Below are 13,183 nucleotides of genomic sequence, written 5' to 3'. Positions count from 1 at the left end.
GTAAAAGCAGGAGAGCCAAGTGTGGTTGTTGAGGATATATTTTCTTTGCACTTTGATCGAGAGTAGCTTACTGTTGCTCTCATCGAAATAGACACACACCACACACTCACACAAACACACCAAACCCACACATTGGCTCACTCCAGTTTACTGAGTCAAATGGAAGAGACTGCTCCGTTAAGACGACTATAAGCTTAGCCAACTGGAAACGTGAGGCTGTGTTACAGGTGACCTTTCCTGCCGTGTGTTCCTAGGACTGCGAGTGTGTGTTCGAAACTGCGTGTCTGTGTGTGCTCACTATGCAGATGTTGTGAGTGCACACTGACCCTGTGAAGAAGCGCTTTCTCCTGCCTGACTGCATCTGGAAGCCTCACACCTCCTACTTTACTATCCATGTGTGCGTCTAAGTCTGTATTCTTGTTCTTTGCACAGATGTCCTTCAAAGCAGATTGCAGTGCAGGAAATGGCCACAGGCCCCGTAATAGACACACATACTAAAACCAGTTGAGGCATTTAAATGGCCGTCCCTGGGGCTGAGAGATTACATCTGACCCTGATGGTATTGTCTGCTCTCCCTCCATCAAGCGTTTCTCTCTTCTTTTTTTTTTTATCTGCCCTCCTTTCCTCTCAATAACAGGCACAAAAATCAAACCCAAGTGTCCTTCTCCAGGTCCAAAACTCTCTCCCTTGTATGGGTGTGACTCACACCATGGGCAGCGGAGAGGATGCTGAGAGACTCAATGTCACCTCCTACTCCGATCTCTGCAGCCTTTTCTCCACTTTCCTCTTCGAAGAGGAAAATTGCCTTTAATTGCTCGACTTTAGAGTTGGCCTGGATGAAGCACTTGAAGGACAGCTACTAAAACTTGCGTGACACATAATCAGTAAAGTGCATGGGTTCTTGTCATGCACACGTTGACTAAAATACAGCTGAAATTGCACACTTGATGAGGGCCTCTCAGTGATTAACTCGGGCTACATCTACAGTAAATGAAGGTGAACAGTCTGCTTGTAATCCTTGAGCCAGTGCACACAAAAATCAGTAGCTTTAACGACGAAAAGGATGCCAGGATCGATGTTATCGATGGCTGCACTGTGCCTATAGACTCGCCCTGAGCTGGAACTCCGCTAGGTGCATGCTAATGACAGCCGGAGGGACATGAAATCATTAATTGTGTACTTATGTGTGTTTACTGCATGAGATGTGCCTTTGTGCAGGCTCTGTTAAGCTCAGTGATGTGATTATGATGCTGACATATTACAGCTATGTCAGGATGAATCAGCTCCAAAGCTTTTATTAGCCCGGGGTGTGCACTTATTAGTGGACTTATTTTAAGACTTAGTAATAGACTATGTATTTGGCTACAGTCAATTAACAGAGGCTTAAGTAATAAGCACAATTTAAGGAAGCCTCAAATGATAAACCATTTCATTGCAGATGCAGTGGGTAAAATAAATATGTAGTGTAAAGAAATTGTCTAAAAAAATCATATGTTTGTGTTATTTTTGAGGGTCTTCATATTCAAGGCCTCACATAAATATGCTAGATGACCCTCAGGCAGGGAAGAGGGAAAAACAAGAGAAAGAAATGTGAGGTGAGGCGGGGATAACAGGGAGACAGATTGTCACTTCAGGGAGTTTAGACGGTAAAGTCTCGGTTTCAGTCAGTCACCGCCTCCAATGATGGAAAAATAAAATGGTCCTCCTATTCTTTTTGAATTTGAAAGTCTGATATAAAAGATAATTCTGGGTAGGGGACTCAGTCTGCAGGCTTTGAGACATTATAATCTAAAGAGAAGCTCCTCGTTTGTTTAGAAAATAAATGATTTATTAAAGCTGAACGCCCACATAAACAGCAGCACACTGACAAAAAGATGTGACCTTTGGGCCCTGACACAAAGGGTGACAATTCTATCTGCTTATTTTCCACATCTCTTATGATGTTTGTCTGCAGGCTTCTGTCGATACATGCATCAGACAATTTGATGAATATTTTTTACTTGTGACAAGAAACGCTTATTGAAAATCTTTCTGTAAAACCATCATTTTTTCATCCCCTCGCCTGAAATGTCTCCTTGTAGGTTTAATTTGATTAATCATTGTGTACTTCTGTTTTTTACCTTGGATACATATTTTGTTTGTGAGTGTGTGCTTGTGTTTCTGTGTGTCTGTGTGAAGGGTCTTGAAATAGTAATAATGGGAACTGGGAAGGAAAAAAAAACTTCAAAAGTCAAAACTTTCAGTTGAAGTCAAAGTATTGCATCATGCATGATCCACTCGCTTCACCTGAAAATGAACATCACTCACTTGAATTGAGTTTGCCTCAGGCTCAGTCTGATGTGAATTACGTTATTTCCATCCGAAACAATTTGTTCTGATTTCAGCGTCAGCTTGACTTCACTTTGAACACACTTCGACAGTCATTGTTTAAATTCCCCTCATATGGTTTGTGGTTGTTTAAGTGTTTGTTTACTGGCTAAAAACAAGCTTCCACATCTCTTCTACTTCCCTGCTTTAAAAATTTAAATTGTGTGTATATCTGTGTATGTACATGTACGTGCATGTTTGCAAATATGTACTCATACATGCATGCGTGTCAGGAGTGCTCATTAAAATATAGTGGGAGCTGATGCACTACTCCTGCTCTACTGCTCCCATTTCCACACAGTCCTCTGCAAGTTGCCAGGTAATCAAGCAGGCGCACAACTGTGGCCCCCGACTGCCAACAATCTGGTTTAAGGTTATAAAGACCACCACTGCAGCCATATTCATGTTAGCTGTTGATTATTTTATACAGCAGCAACTTAGAAACTGTTAATCACGCTTTAGTTCAGCGCTGATGAAACTTGATCATTCTAATTCCATGTTTGTTTTCCCTTTTCTTCTTTCCTTCCCCCCCTTTTCTACCCTTTCTCCTCCTCTGTCTCCACCTGTCCTCCTTATAGGCGAGCACCTGCGCATCTGTCCCCAGGGTTACACCTGCTGCACCAGTGACATGGAGGACAACCTGGCCAAGCTGAGCCGCAGGGAGATGGAGGGACTGCTCAAAGACGCCGGACGTTCCTTACAGACCTCGCTCACTGGCCAGTACAAGGTCTTCGATGGTGAGTGTGTATTCACAATGAGTGTTTGAGTGAGTGAACAGGAAAGAAAGGTTGTGTGCATGTCTTATGTGTGGTGCAGTATTTATTTGACTTCATATTCAAGGACAAAGTAGTCGTTGTTTCAGCTTTGATTGCAGAGATTGTCTTGCTGGTTTCTGCATTTTTAACGTCAAATTTTCTCTTTTGACATATCCTGCATACATACACACACACACATACACACACACACACACACACAGAATTACATGAAATAGATAAATTACAACTATCTTATTACGGTTGACAGATGCTACAGAGCATTGATTTATTGTCATGCTTCTACAGTACTGCATCGCAGTCGTGATGTCAAACTGCCAAGTTGTATTATTCTTTCAATTTTCTAGTCAAGTCTTCCTTATCTGATCCAACTAAACTTTAAACAAATAATGAATCAGTTTGGTAGCGTCCAAATACTGATAAAAGTGTTATTATTTTATCAAAACTTTCAAAGTCAGGGGCCTTTGTTGCATTTTATGACCTGTTGAATGTGTTATACGTCAAACAGGTAATTGACATAACTTGGAGTATGTTATGGTTAACAGACTCAGGAAGGATCTGATGCTGAATGTCTAAAAATTACCGTAATTTTCGGACTATAAGCCGCGCCTTTTTCCCCATTTTTCGACCCTGCGGCTTATATAACGGTGCGGCTAATCTATGGATTTTTACAGCTAACGGCCACTAGGGGACCTCCTAAATCTATGGATTTTACAGGTTACAGTCCAGCAACTTTAACTCTATGGGCTCTATGACCGGTCCGCGCCCCCCCCACCTTTAAGCAGCGGGCTCCAGCAGGAAAAGCTGGAGGCCGGAAAAGAGTGAGACAGGTAGCGCGCAAAAGTAAAAGTGGAACTGAGAGTGGTACGAGAGACAGAACGAGAGACAGAACGAGAGCAAGACAGACAGACGTTACGAGAGCGAGACAGTTTGTGCAAAGGAAGTTTTCATGCACAAACCCTCATTATGGAAAACAAACGTAGAAATGCATATGATGCAGCTAAATGGGAGCTTCCTCAAGCAGCCATCTCTTTCCCGACAATCCCCTCTGTGCACGAACCCTTACATATGGTAATTAAACATTAAAACACCTGCGGCTTATAGTCCAGTGCGGCTTATATATGTACACATCATTCAATTTAGCTGCTGCTGCTTATACTCCGGTGCGCCTTATAGTGCGGAAAATACGGTAATCAAACAGGGATTTATTTAGAACAAATCCAATCCCTGTCTTCAGATCAGCACTTAAATAAAACAACAAATACGTTTGCTGATAATGGTAAACTAGTGGAGCTAATAGAACTGTACCAGAGATGGTTATATTAGGGATGTTCCTATAGCGACTCACTCAACTAGTCTTAAAGCCGTACTCCATCTTTAGAGTGTTCTGTAAAAGATTCCACATGTTTGAAGCAGAAACACAAAAGGCCGATTTTCCTAGCTCAGAGTGAACATGTTGGATTTGAATTATTTGACAGTCAGAACAGCAGTTTGGTAAGGTCCTGTGTTCCAGTTCAGCATAGATGTTATATAAGACGTTGAATGTCTAATAATGGATTTATAGATAAAACGAAAGGCATGTTATACAGAATACAATGATGAGTGTTATAGGGATCCACAGTTATGATTGATATGACAGTAAGCGACTGAGTCTAGAGATTTGAGAGTGGAAACAGCTGTCTGTAGATTATATCAGTGTCATAATCTAGGACTGACACGGAGACTGCATCAATTGCACATACATATATGTAAGTATTTCTAGAGATGAAAGACATATGCAATATGAAAGGGCTGACAAGTGGAAATAAGTGGAAAGCATCCACTACATATTTTGTTTTATTGTGTGTTTTACAAAAGTTTGCAGAGGGAAGAAAAGGATTTCAAAAATTGACATTAAAAGCGGTAAAAAAATGTTTTAATGTAATTGCTGTGTTGTAGCAATATGCACTAAAGCAGAAGTCTGTCAGTGAATACATTCTGCACTTAAACAATTATTGTTTTAAAATCTTAATGTGATGATAAAAGCAGGACTTAATTGCAGTTCTCTGAGCATGAGGGAAGAAATGAGACAGACAGTTGGAGAAAAGAAAGACGGAGTTTCAGTCTTAGAACAGTGGAGCACAGAGGCAATTATTTGGGTCTAATGACCTGCTCCAGTTAATGGAAGGGTGTCTCTGTGCTCCACTTGTTCCCCTTGGCCAGTTGGTGACAATGGATCTGTCAGCTGGGGCTCTGAGCTCAGCTAGTTAGCCTGACCTTTCGAGATCACAGTGATTAGTAGCAGAGTGACATTTCTTTACTTTCGTGTAATCGCTCTATGTACTCCGAGCTCACGGTCCCTCCTTTTCACTCAGGGGCTGTTTCTGTGCCAAAGGGGATACAGTCATCCTGCTAAGGACACACACACAAACTGTCCTGGACATGGGGTCCACTTGGAGACTCTCTCTAAGTTAGTTGATGTCATCCTACAGTTCTTGAACTTTACATGTAAATAAACAACACCTTATGTAACACATTTAAACAATGCAGATACAGACACACGCACTCAAGCAGCACTCAGTTTTGAACTTTAAACACTCCAATGATAAGCCTCCAAAAAACACAGAGATACACATGTCATAAACAAGATAACTTGAGTTGCCTCACAATGAAGTCATCTGGCGCCTGGCTTGTGTTTCTGTATTCCTGCCAGATGTGTTACACTAACAGATTTCTAATAGCTGCTGTTTTCAAACAGAAATTAATCAGACTGTTCGCTTGTCTTGATCTCATATTTAGCCACACCTCTCCTCTCCTCTCCTCTCCTCTCCTCTCCTCTCCACTCCTCTCCTCTCCTCTCCTCTCCTCTCCTCTCTCCTCCACTATTAAATCTTTTTTTTCCCTGTTTTGCATCCCCTTATCTCACCCCAATGAGCATCAGATGGGGAGAGCCGGAGCTGATGAAGGGAGGAGAAATGAATACGTGTGTTGGGACCTTGATGTCCAAAAAAACATCTGTTGTTGACTGTGTCCTCTAAAGGCAAGAGCTGAGTGATAGACCAGGGTTAATTGGACCAAAATACTCCAACTTTGTGACCACATGATCAGTGCAATTTGGCCGGAAACAGCTATTCTTGCTAAAGACATCCTGTTGTTAAACTCAGCTGTTGAAAAGTGCGAAGTAAGGTGAATTAGTCCTGTATTAAGATTGACAACTTATTTAACTACGTTATTAAGAAGACAAATATTGGTTCGTATCGATATGTAAGTTGAAAAAATAACATAATATTTGCTGTTTGCTTACCATTCAGATGACATTTTTTGTTCACTACAGGATAATACAGTGACATTGCACCATGCTGCCAGTCCCAGCACATCTGGCTGTGTTTAGCAGGGTGTGGGCTAGCTAGCGCCATGTGGCTAAGTGTAGGGTGTTACTGTTCCAGCCCATGCAGGCTCTGCCTTTTAAGGTCCAGGGACTTTGGAAGAAGCCCCAACCAAGCAAGCCACAGATTAGAGGACCAGCATACTCTCATACAGCTGGCTGTGGGCCTGTGAGTGTGTACACTGTATAAATGTGAGCATGCAAATGTGTGTTTATATACATGCCTCTGTAAGTTTGTAATTTAATGTGTCACCTTTTGAGTGTGTGAAAGGTTTTTTCGTTTACAGTATGCTTGTGTGTTGTTTGCATTCGGTTCTCTCAATTTCTTTACTGTCAATCCCACTGTGTAGAGAGGAACAAACTAAATGATATATTATGTTAAACAAATATGAATTGTATAATGCTGAGGAGGGCAAAATGAGGGTGAAGGAGAGGAGTGAAAATGAGACAGATGGAATAAGAAGAAACAGGACAAGGGTACGAGAGAAACAGGTGGAAGTGGAGAGGGGTAGTAAAGACAGAGGGCTGAGGAGAAAGAGAGACGGTGTTTCATTGAAGGGAGAGGAGAAAGGTCAGAGAGGACGCAGAGAGTGATGGCACCAAAGGGAGCAGCGTGTGAGATGGCAACCAGGTGTGTTAGACAGACGGAAGCCTGAAAACTGGCAGGTGGTGTTTGGCCTAATGGTGTCATCACTGGCATCTGGATTCACTCTGTAGGTGTGTGTGTGTGTGTGTGTGTGTGTGTGTGTGTGTGTGTGTGTGTGTGTGTGTGTGTGTGTGTGTGTGTGTGTGTGTGTGTGTCTGTCATTTGCACTCATACCGTCATAAAGAAGCGCCCTTTCATTTTGTTGAAGTTGGGTAATTGTTCCTCTTGGGCTTTATTTGATAATTGGATGATTTAACAGAACATATTCTGAAATTTCATACATTTCTTTATGTAGAGCTCATCATTGTCCTATGTGACAACTTAAAACTCGTAAACTCAAAGTCGTCTGACCCCATTAATGTCTGTGACTTCATTGAAAGGCAGTTATTCCTGAAGTCTAACAGTGGCCTCCTGGTGTGCTATGGCGATACTGCAGGTCAGCCCCAATAGCCAGTCAGTCAGAACTAGTGAGAAATTATTCACTGTTTTCTCAAGTGTTGACGAGAGGAGTTTGATTAGAGTTTTGCTTGGGTCCTGATCGCTGATGAAAAAAAGTCAGATTGTGTTCTAAACTGATGGAACCCTAATCCATCTCTGTATTTTATTTTCACAATCCTTAAAAAAGGACATTGTAGGAGTGCATGATCTGTTTTTATTGTGTGTGTGGGCATTTCGGCATTATTTGAAGAAGGACTGAAATGATTAGTCAGTTTTGTACTATTTTGATCTTCTGTATCGTCATTTTAATGAGATGAGATAGTCCAGATATGGAGAGGATGTCTCTTTGTCCTACTTGATAGCAATCTGAATATCTTGATGTTTTAGACTGTTCCTCCTACAAAACAAGGAATTGTAGAACTTGGGGAAATGTTTTACATCAGATGATTTATTGCATCCATTTCGGTCTAGTTTATGCAGATACACAGTGTACTAGTCAGAGGAAGAGACTTTATTCTGATCTTAACCCAGATCTTGAATCATCAACACACACAGACTAAACCCTCAGACTAAACACACATTCATGCACTGGCACAAAGTATTTATGAGCAGCCAAAGTGTTATTATGTTCCGGCCCATTTCAGTTTTATTTCATTTTAGTTCAAGGCAGATCAGTGGTCATAAAGCTTAATCTGATTTGAAGAGAACTGGCTGTTTTTCTGGCTTATTGATACACCCCTTTCTAGATGACCAGGCAGCACTCACTTATTTAGTCATTTAAGTCAAGCTCTGAACATCTCCCAGCTGGTCTGTGGAATAATACCATCTCCTCCCATAAAGATAAAACTAAGACCGAGCAATCCACAAGAATGACATCAAGCACGTTCAAGAGAATCAGATTCAGGAAACGTGGATAAACGTACAAGTCTGCATTACAATAAAACGACGCTGTGAAGCTGTTGATTTTACTTTTTTGGGTCAAAACTGTGGCAGCATGGGGAGTCTGATTCGGGGAAAACGCTGTACTGCAACCCCAAAGAGGGCAGTTCCTGTTATTGGCTAAAATAATGATTTACTGGGTTAAAAGTGGAATATATTTGAATTTATGAATACATTTCAATTTGTAGTTGACTTGTATCACATCAAAGTGGACATACTGGGTGGACAAAAATTAAGATTCAATAGCAGCACAAACTTTAGCCTTTGCTATGACCCAATTGGAATCAAGGCCTTTCTCTAAGTTCAAAAACGGTTCATTAAAAAGTCATGCTTATCCATCATTTACAGATTCATCAAGGTTAGAATGGGTAGCTCAAATGCTGTGAAGATGTTGCACATTTGTATTCCAGGCTTGCAAATCATTCAAATGTTGGTAATCTGACAAATTGTTAATATTTCACTGCTTTTTTTAAATTTATTGATAAGCCATTAGGGAAACAGAATATTTAAGGTACCAACAGCTAAGTCACAGCAACTAAAGCATTTAATCAATCCTTTGCTAACATGGCTATGAGCTAACATTACTGGAATGTTAGCTAGCTTACATCACTAGCAATTATAATAGTTTATTAGTTTCCTTTCTTAAAACTTAATATTCTGCATTACAAAATAAATTCAGCACCTTAGTCACACACCTTTGAGGGTTTTAATAGGGTGATTTACAGAATGGTTCTTTTCTCAACCAAACGTTTTGAAGTCTTTGGTCTTTTCACCCCAAAATCGCTAATTAAATAGTTTGATATGGTGCACTCAACAACTGTGTTGCAATAGGCCTATTCAAACAATCAGAGAAAAGATTTGTTTCTTGCCCACCTCCTGCCGCCCACCTTCTAATTTCCTGCTTTCAGGGTCACCTCTGATGATGTCATGAGAAACAAGGACATCTGCTCCCATTGTTGAACTTGATTGGCTCACTTTATCTGCATGCAAATCACGTTAGTGGGGACCAGGAGTACACTGGCCTAATTATGCCAAACACATTACTCAATTGGAACAATGGCGCCTTGGAAGGATTAAATGAAAGAAAGAGAGAGCAGGATTGAGAGAAAAAGAAAAGGAATGGAATGCAAGACGGGATGGTAATGGGACAAGCAGTGGAAAGTAAGATGAGATGGAGGGAAAAAAGGACAAAATGATAGTTAGGGAAGGAATGGTATGTAGTTTAGGAGGAAACAAGCAAAGGGAAAGGCTGAGAATACTGAAAAAGAGAACCAGATGGATTGAAAATGAAACAGGAATGGGTAAATTGTGCAAAATGCTAGCCAGGGAAAGTCACAAGAGAGAAAAAGAGACAGCAGAGGAAAGACTACCGCAGAGAGCTTCTTGATAAATGACATGCATTATGTGATGTGTCGGCTTGTTTAATATAAGGCTCCTTTTAATAGCATCTAAATGCTGGCTAAGGGGCTTTCAGTGCTTCTGGGGCACAGTATGTGAGAGATAAGTGTTGTTATTGATGGAAAGTCAGCCTGACATATAAACAGTCTAATGGCTCCCAGATCATCACTTGTGAGTTCAGTGCGCCCAGGACAACAGTGTTTGTTTATGCCTGTTTATGTGTTCATTGTCCATGCACAGGTGGGGAAATAACAAAAGGGAAAGGCTGAGGATGCTGGGTAACAGTGAATGGAGGGTGGATATGGTTGGAAAAGTAAGGATCAAAAACCATCTGGTGCCTGCTGAAAAGGCTGTGAGTGGAGTGCAGAGTATGTACCAGCATTCCAGTGCCTTAGTTTAGTGTTTCTCTCTACCTTTTCATTCTGCCTTCCTTCTAAAAATCCCGAAGGTTACGAATAAGATGACATTATGTTTTTTATGAGGATAACTCAGTTCCTCAAATATTTTAGTTAAATCATTTGGGTAATTGGGTAATGGGTAAAATTACCATCATTATGCTGTTACTGAGAGGCAACTTTGGTAATTTAACATTTTTGCCAAAAATCTAATCACCAAAAATGTTACTCATGACCCAAATGTCTCCAGAATTCATTGTGCATTTTTTTTTTTTTTACAAGACACAGATGACAGGTTTATAAAAATCAAAAACTTGCTGGCATTTGGCACAGGTGGCAGACAACAATATAAATCTTAAGTCCTGACAAGTGTTGCACTCATCTATTCTCATACCGATCCCTTTATTCCCAGAAAGGTTTTGAATACTCTCCAGACACGCAGCCATCAGTCAATCAACATGTGTATTGTGATGCAGTTCACACCCAGAAGCAGCTTAAAATGTTAATATGAATACTGTCTGTGCTCTCTGCCTGCTTATGTTTCATATTTGAAGACACCAATACCACCAAATCTCCTCCTCTGTTCTTGGCATTTGATGCCTCTCTCCTCCCTGCCAAAGAAGCATCACGCTAATATGATCATTAAGCACTTGTCAAATGGACAAATAGAATTATGGTTGTCAGATATGAAAGAGATATACAATTGCTGCCTCTGCAGCCCTGCCTTTCTCTCTTCCTCCCTTTCAATGCCTCACTGATATTCCTTTTTCTATCCAGTCCTCCCTTTTCAGTATCTGATGCTCTGCCAAAACTTAGTTCATCTGTCAAGTTTCTCATTGAGTTCTATATTATGGTCTTTAACTGTATGTGATTAACACTCTGAGGCTTCAGTTTGCTCAAGCATTTACTCTATGTAAACATACTGAATGACTATTCAATTGTGTTCCACTATTTCTCTGCATGGCTTCCTGTTACAAAATCCTTCAATAACTCAAGCCTTGCCAGAGTTTGGATTGTATATTTAACTTAGTTTTTCAGTCCTTCAAGCGTGATCCCGAGTGCTTTGAATAATTTCCTGCAGATGCATGACAAAGTCAAATGCCAGTTGGAGGAAACAAACTCAAAAAGGAGTTTTAACAGGAGGTCAGAGAGTTTAGTGAGAGCAAACAATTTTCTAAAAAGAACCAGTGATTTCTTGTCAGTGTGTGATTACTGAATCATCAAGCAGTTTTGCATCGCACTGTTCAATCCGCTTGTGTGAGCTGCAACTTTATTAGACAGTAGCACATGTTGCCAGTCGTGCTAAGCTCCCGGTATGAGAAAAGTGATTCTGGATTAGTCTGGAATGAGTTGCACAAGCCGCGGTCTGTTAATACCGCTGTGTGAGAAAGTAACTCGGGATCAGTCAAAAAGCCCGTTGGTGAGAGTGATTGACAGCTGGATGAACATCAGTGGTACCTCTTTGTAACATAGAATCTATGTCAATAACTCAATTTGACACTGAAGACAGAGTAAGGAGAGGGAGGACTAGAGAGAGAGAGAGAGAGACGAGACAGAATAGTGAAAGATAGCGTATGGAGGAAGAGGCTTCTCATCCGTTTTAAAGCTCTGCATTGACTGATAAAAGATAGTATGGGAAAATGTGGAATATCTGGAATGTGATTTTATGCTACATGAGGGTTTGTGTGAGCACTTCAAGGTGTATCTTTAATCAGGGTAAGAAGGAGTAGGATAAGAGAACATAGGACTGGAGTTAAAATAAGCCTCTGACATGTCAAGGTGGCCTGGATGTGAAGCTCAGAGTGATTACAAATGAAATCATTAACTCCCCTCTCACCACAGGAAGAAAGTCATTAAGACACAAGGCTTGACTTGGCTTTGTGTGTGTGTGTGTGTGTGTGTGTGTGTGTGTGTGCGTGCGTGCGTGTGTGTGGGGTGTGTGCGTGTGTGTGTGTGTGTGTGTGTGTGAGAGAGAGAGAGAGAGAGAGAGAGAGATAGTGTGTGTTATATGAAAGAATGAAAGGCTGGAACTAGAGTGTGACAATAGATATTTTGCAATGTGATATGTAGCACCTATAATATAAATATAATCATAAAATCAAACTGGATTTTTTTCTGATAGTGATGTACTAAAAAATATTGCCACATCACATCTAAAACTGGAAAAACAAAGAACAATGTGACACTGTTTTGCAATACATGAAACAAACTTTGTGGCCTTAAAGCGGTAAAATGGGTAACAGACGTTTTTTAAAGTATGTTATGATAATATCTTAAATTTACAATATGAATCCACTTGAAACACAATAACATTAGATTCCGCTCTGTCCTACTCTGTTGACTATTCAACGTATAATCATTCTGGTGTGGTTTGTTGAACGATAAAGGATTTCATAATCTGGACAATTCTCTTAATTCTCATAATTTCTTTAAATTCTAGTCCAGGCTATAACCCATAGCTTTAAAATACCTCCTGAACACATTCTCTGCTGCTGATATTATATTTTATACTTTTTGGCACTCACCTCACAACTGGAGGAAAATATACTGTAAAAAAAACTGTAGCATTGAATAAGTTAGTCATAGCTAACATTTATACACAAGTCACAGAAATTGTTTGAAATGATTCGATCAAATATTCAGGTTAAGTTACCTGACGCTATAGTAACTGAACTTTCAAGACAGGACTCTTTTGTTGGCATTATTGGCTACAGGGAAAAAATATGAATTGTCAAATTTATATTCTGGATTAGTTCTAATTCTACATGTAAACACATGGTATAAACCTACAACTATAGTATGCATCAGTTCTGCAGTGAAGTCCCAACTACTTTTTGTCCATTCTTTGTCCCCTCCACACACA

The 13,183-nt window shown here is 40.4% G+C and overlaps 1 protein-coding gene across 2 annotated transcripts in view; it reads left to right on the top strand.

Moving 5' to 3' along the window:
* Positions 1-13,183, top strand: part of gpc1b (glypican 1b) — a 69,134-nt gene that overhangs the window by 37,367 nt on the left and 18,584 nt on the right. For both annotated transcript variants that reach the window (XM_020649338.3, XM_020649337.3), the window contains one exon: positions 2,946-3,104. In XM_020649338.3, the coding sequence (XP_020504994.2) occupies positions 2,946-3,104 (159 nt within the window). The remainder of the gene's footprint in view (positions 1-2,945; positions 3,105-13,183) is intronic.

Source organism: Labrus bergylta, chromosome 4 (genome assembly GCF_963930695.1).
Source record: "Labrus bergylta chromosome 4, fLabBer1.1, whole genome shotgun sequence".
Classification (NCBI taxonomy): Eukaryota; Metazoa; Chordata; class Actinopteri; order Labriformes; family Labridae; genus Labrus; species Labrus bergylta.
The sequence above is the reverse complement of the archived record's forward strand: the minus strand, read 5'-3'. Positions and strand labels throughout refer to the sequence as shown.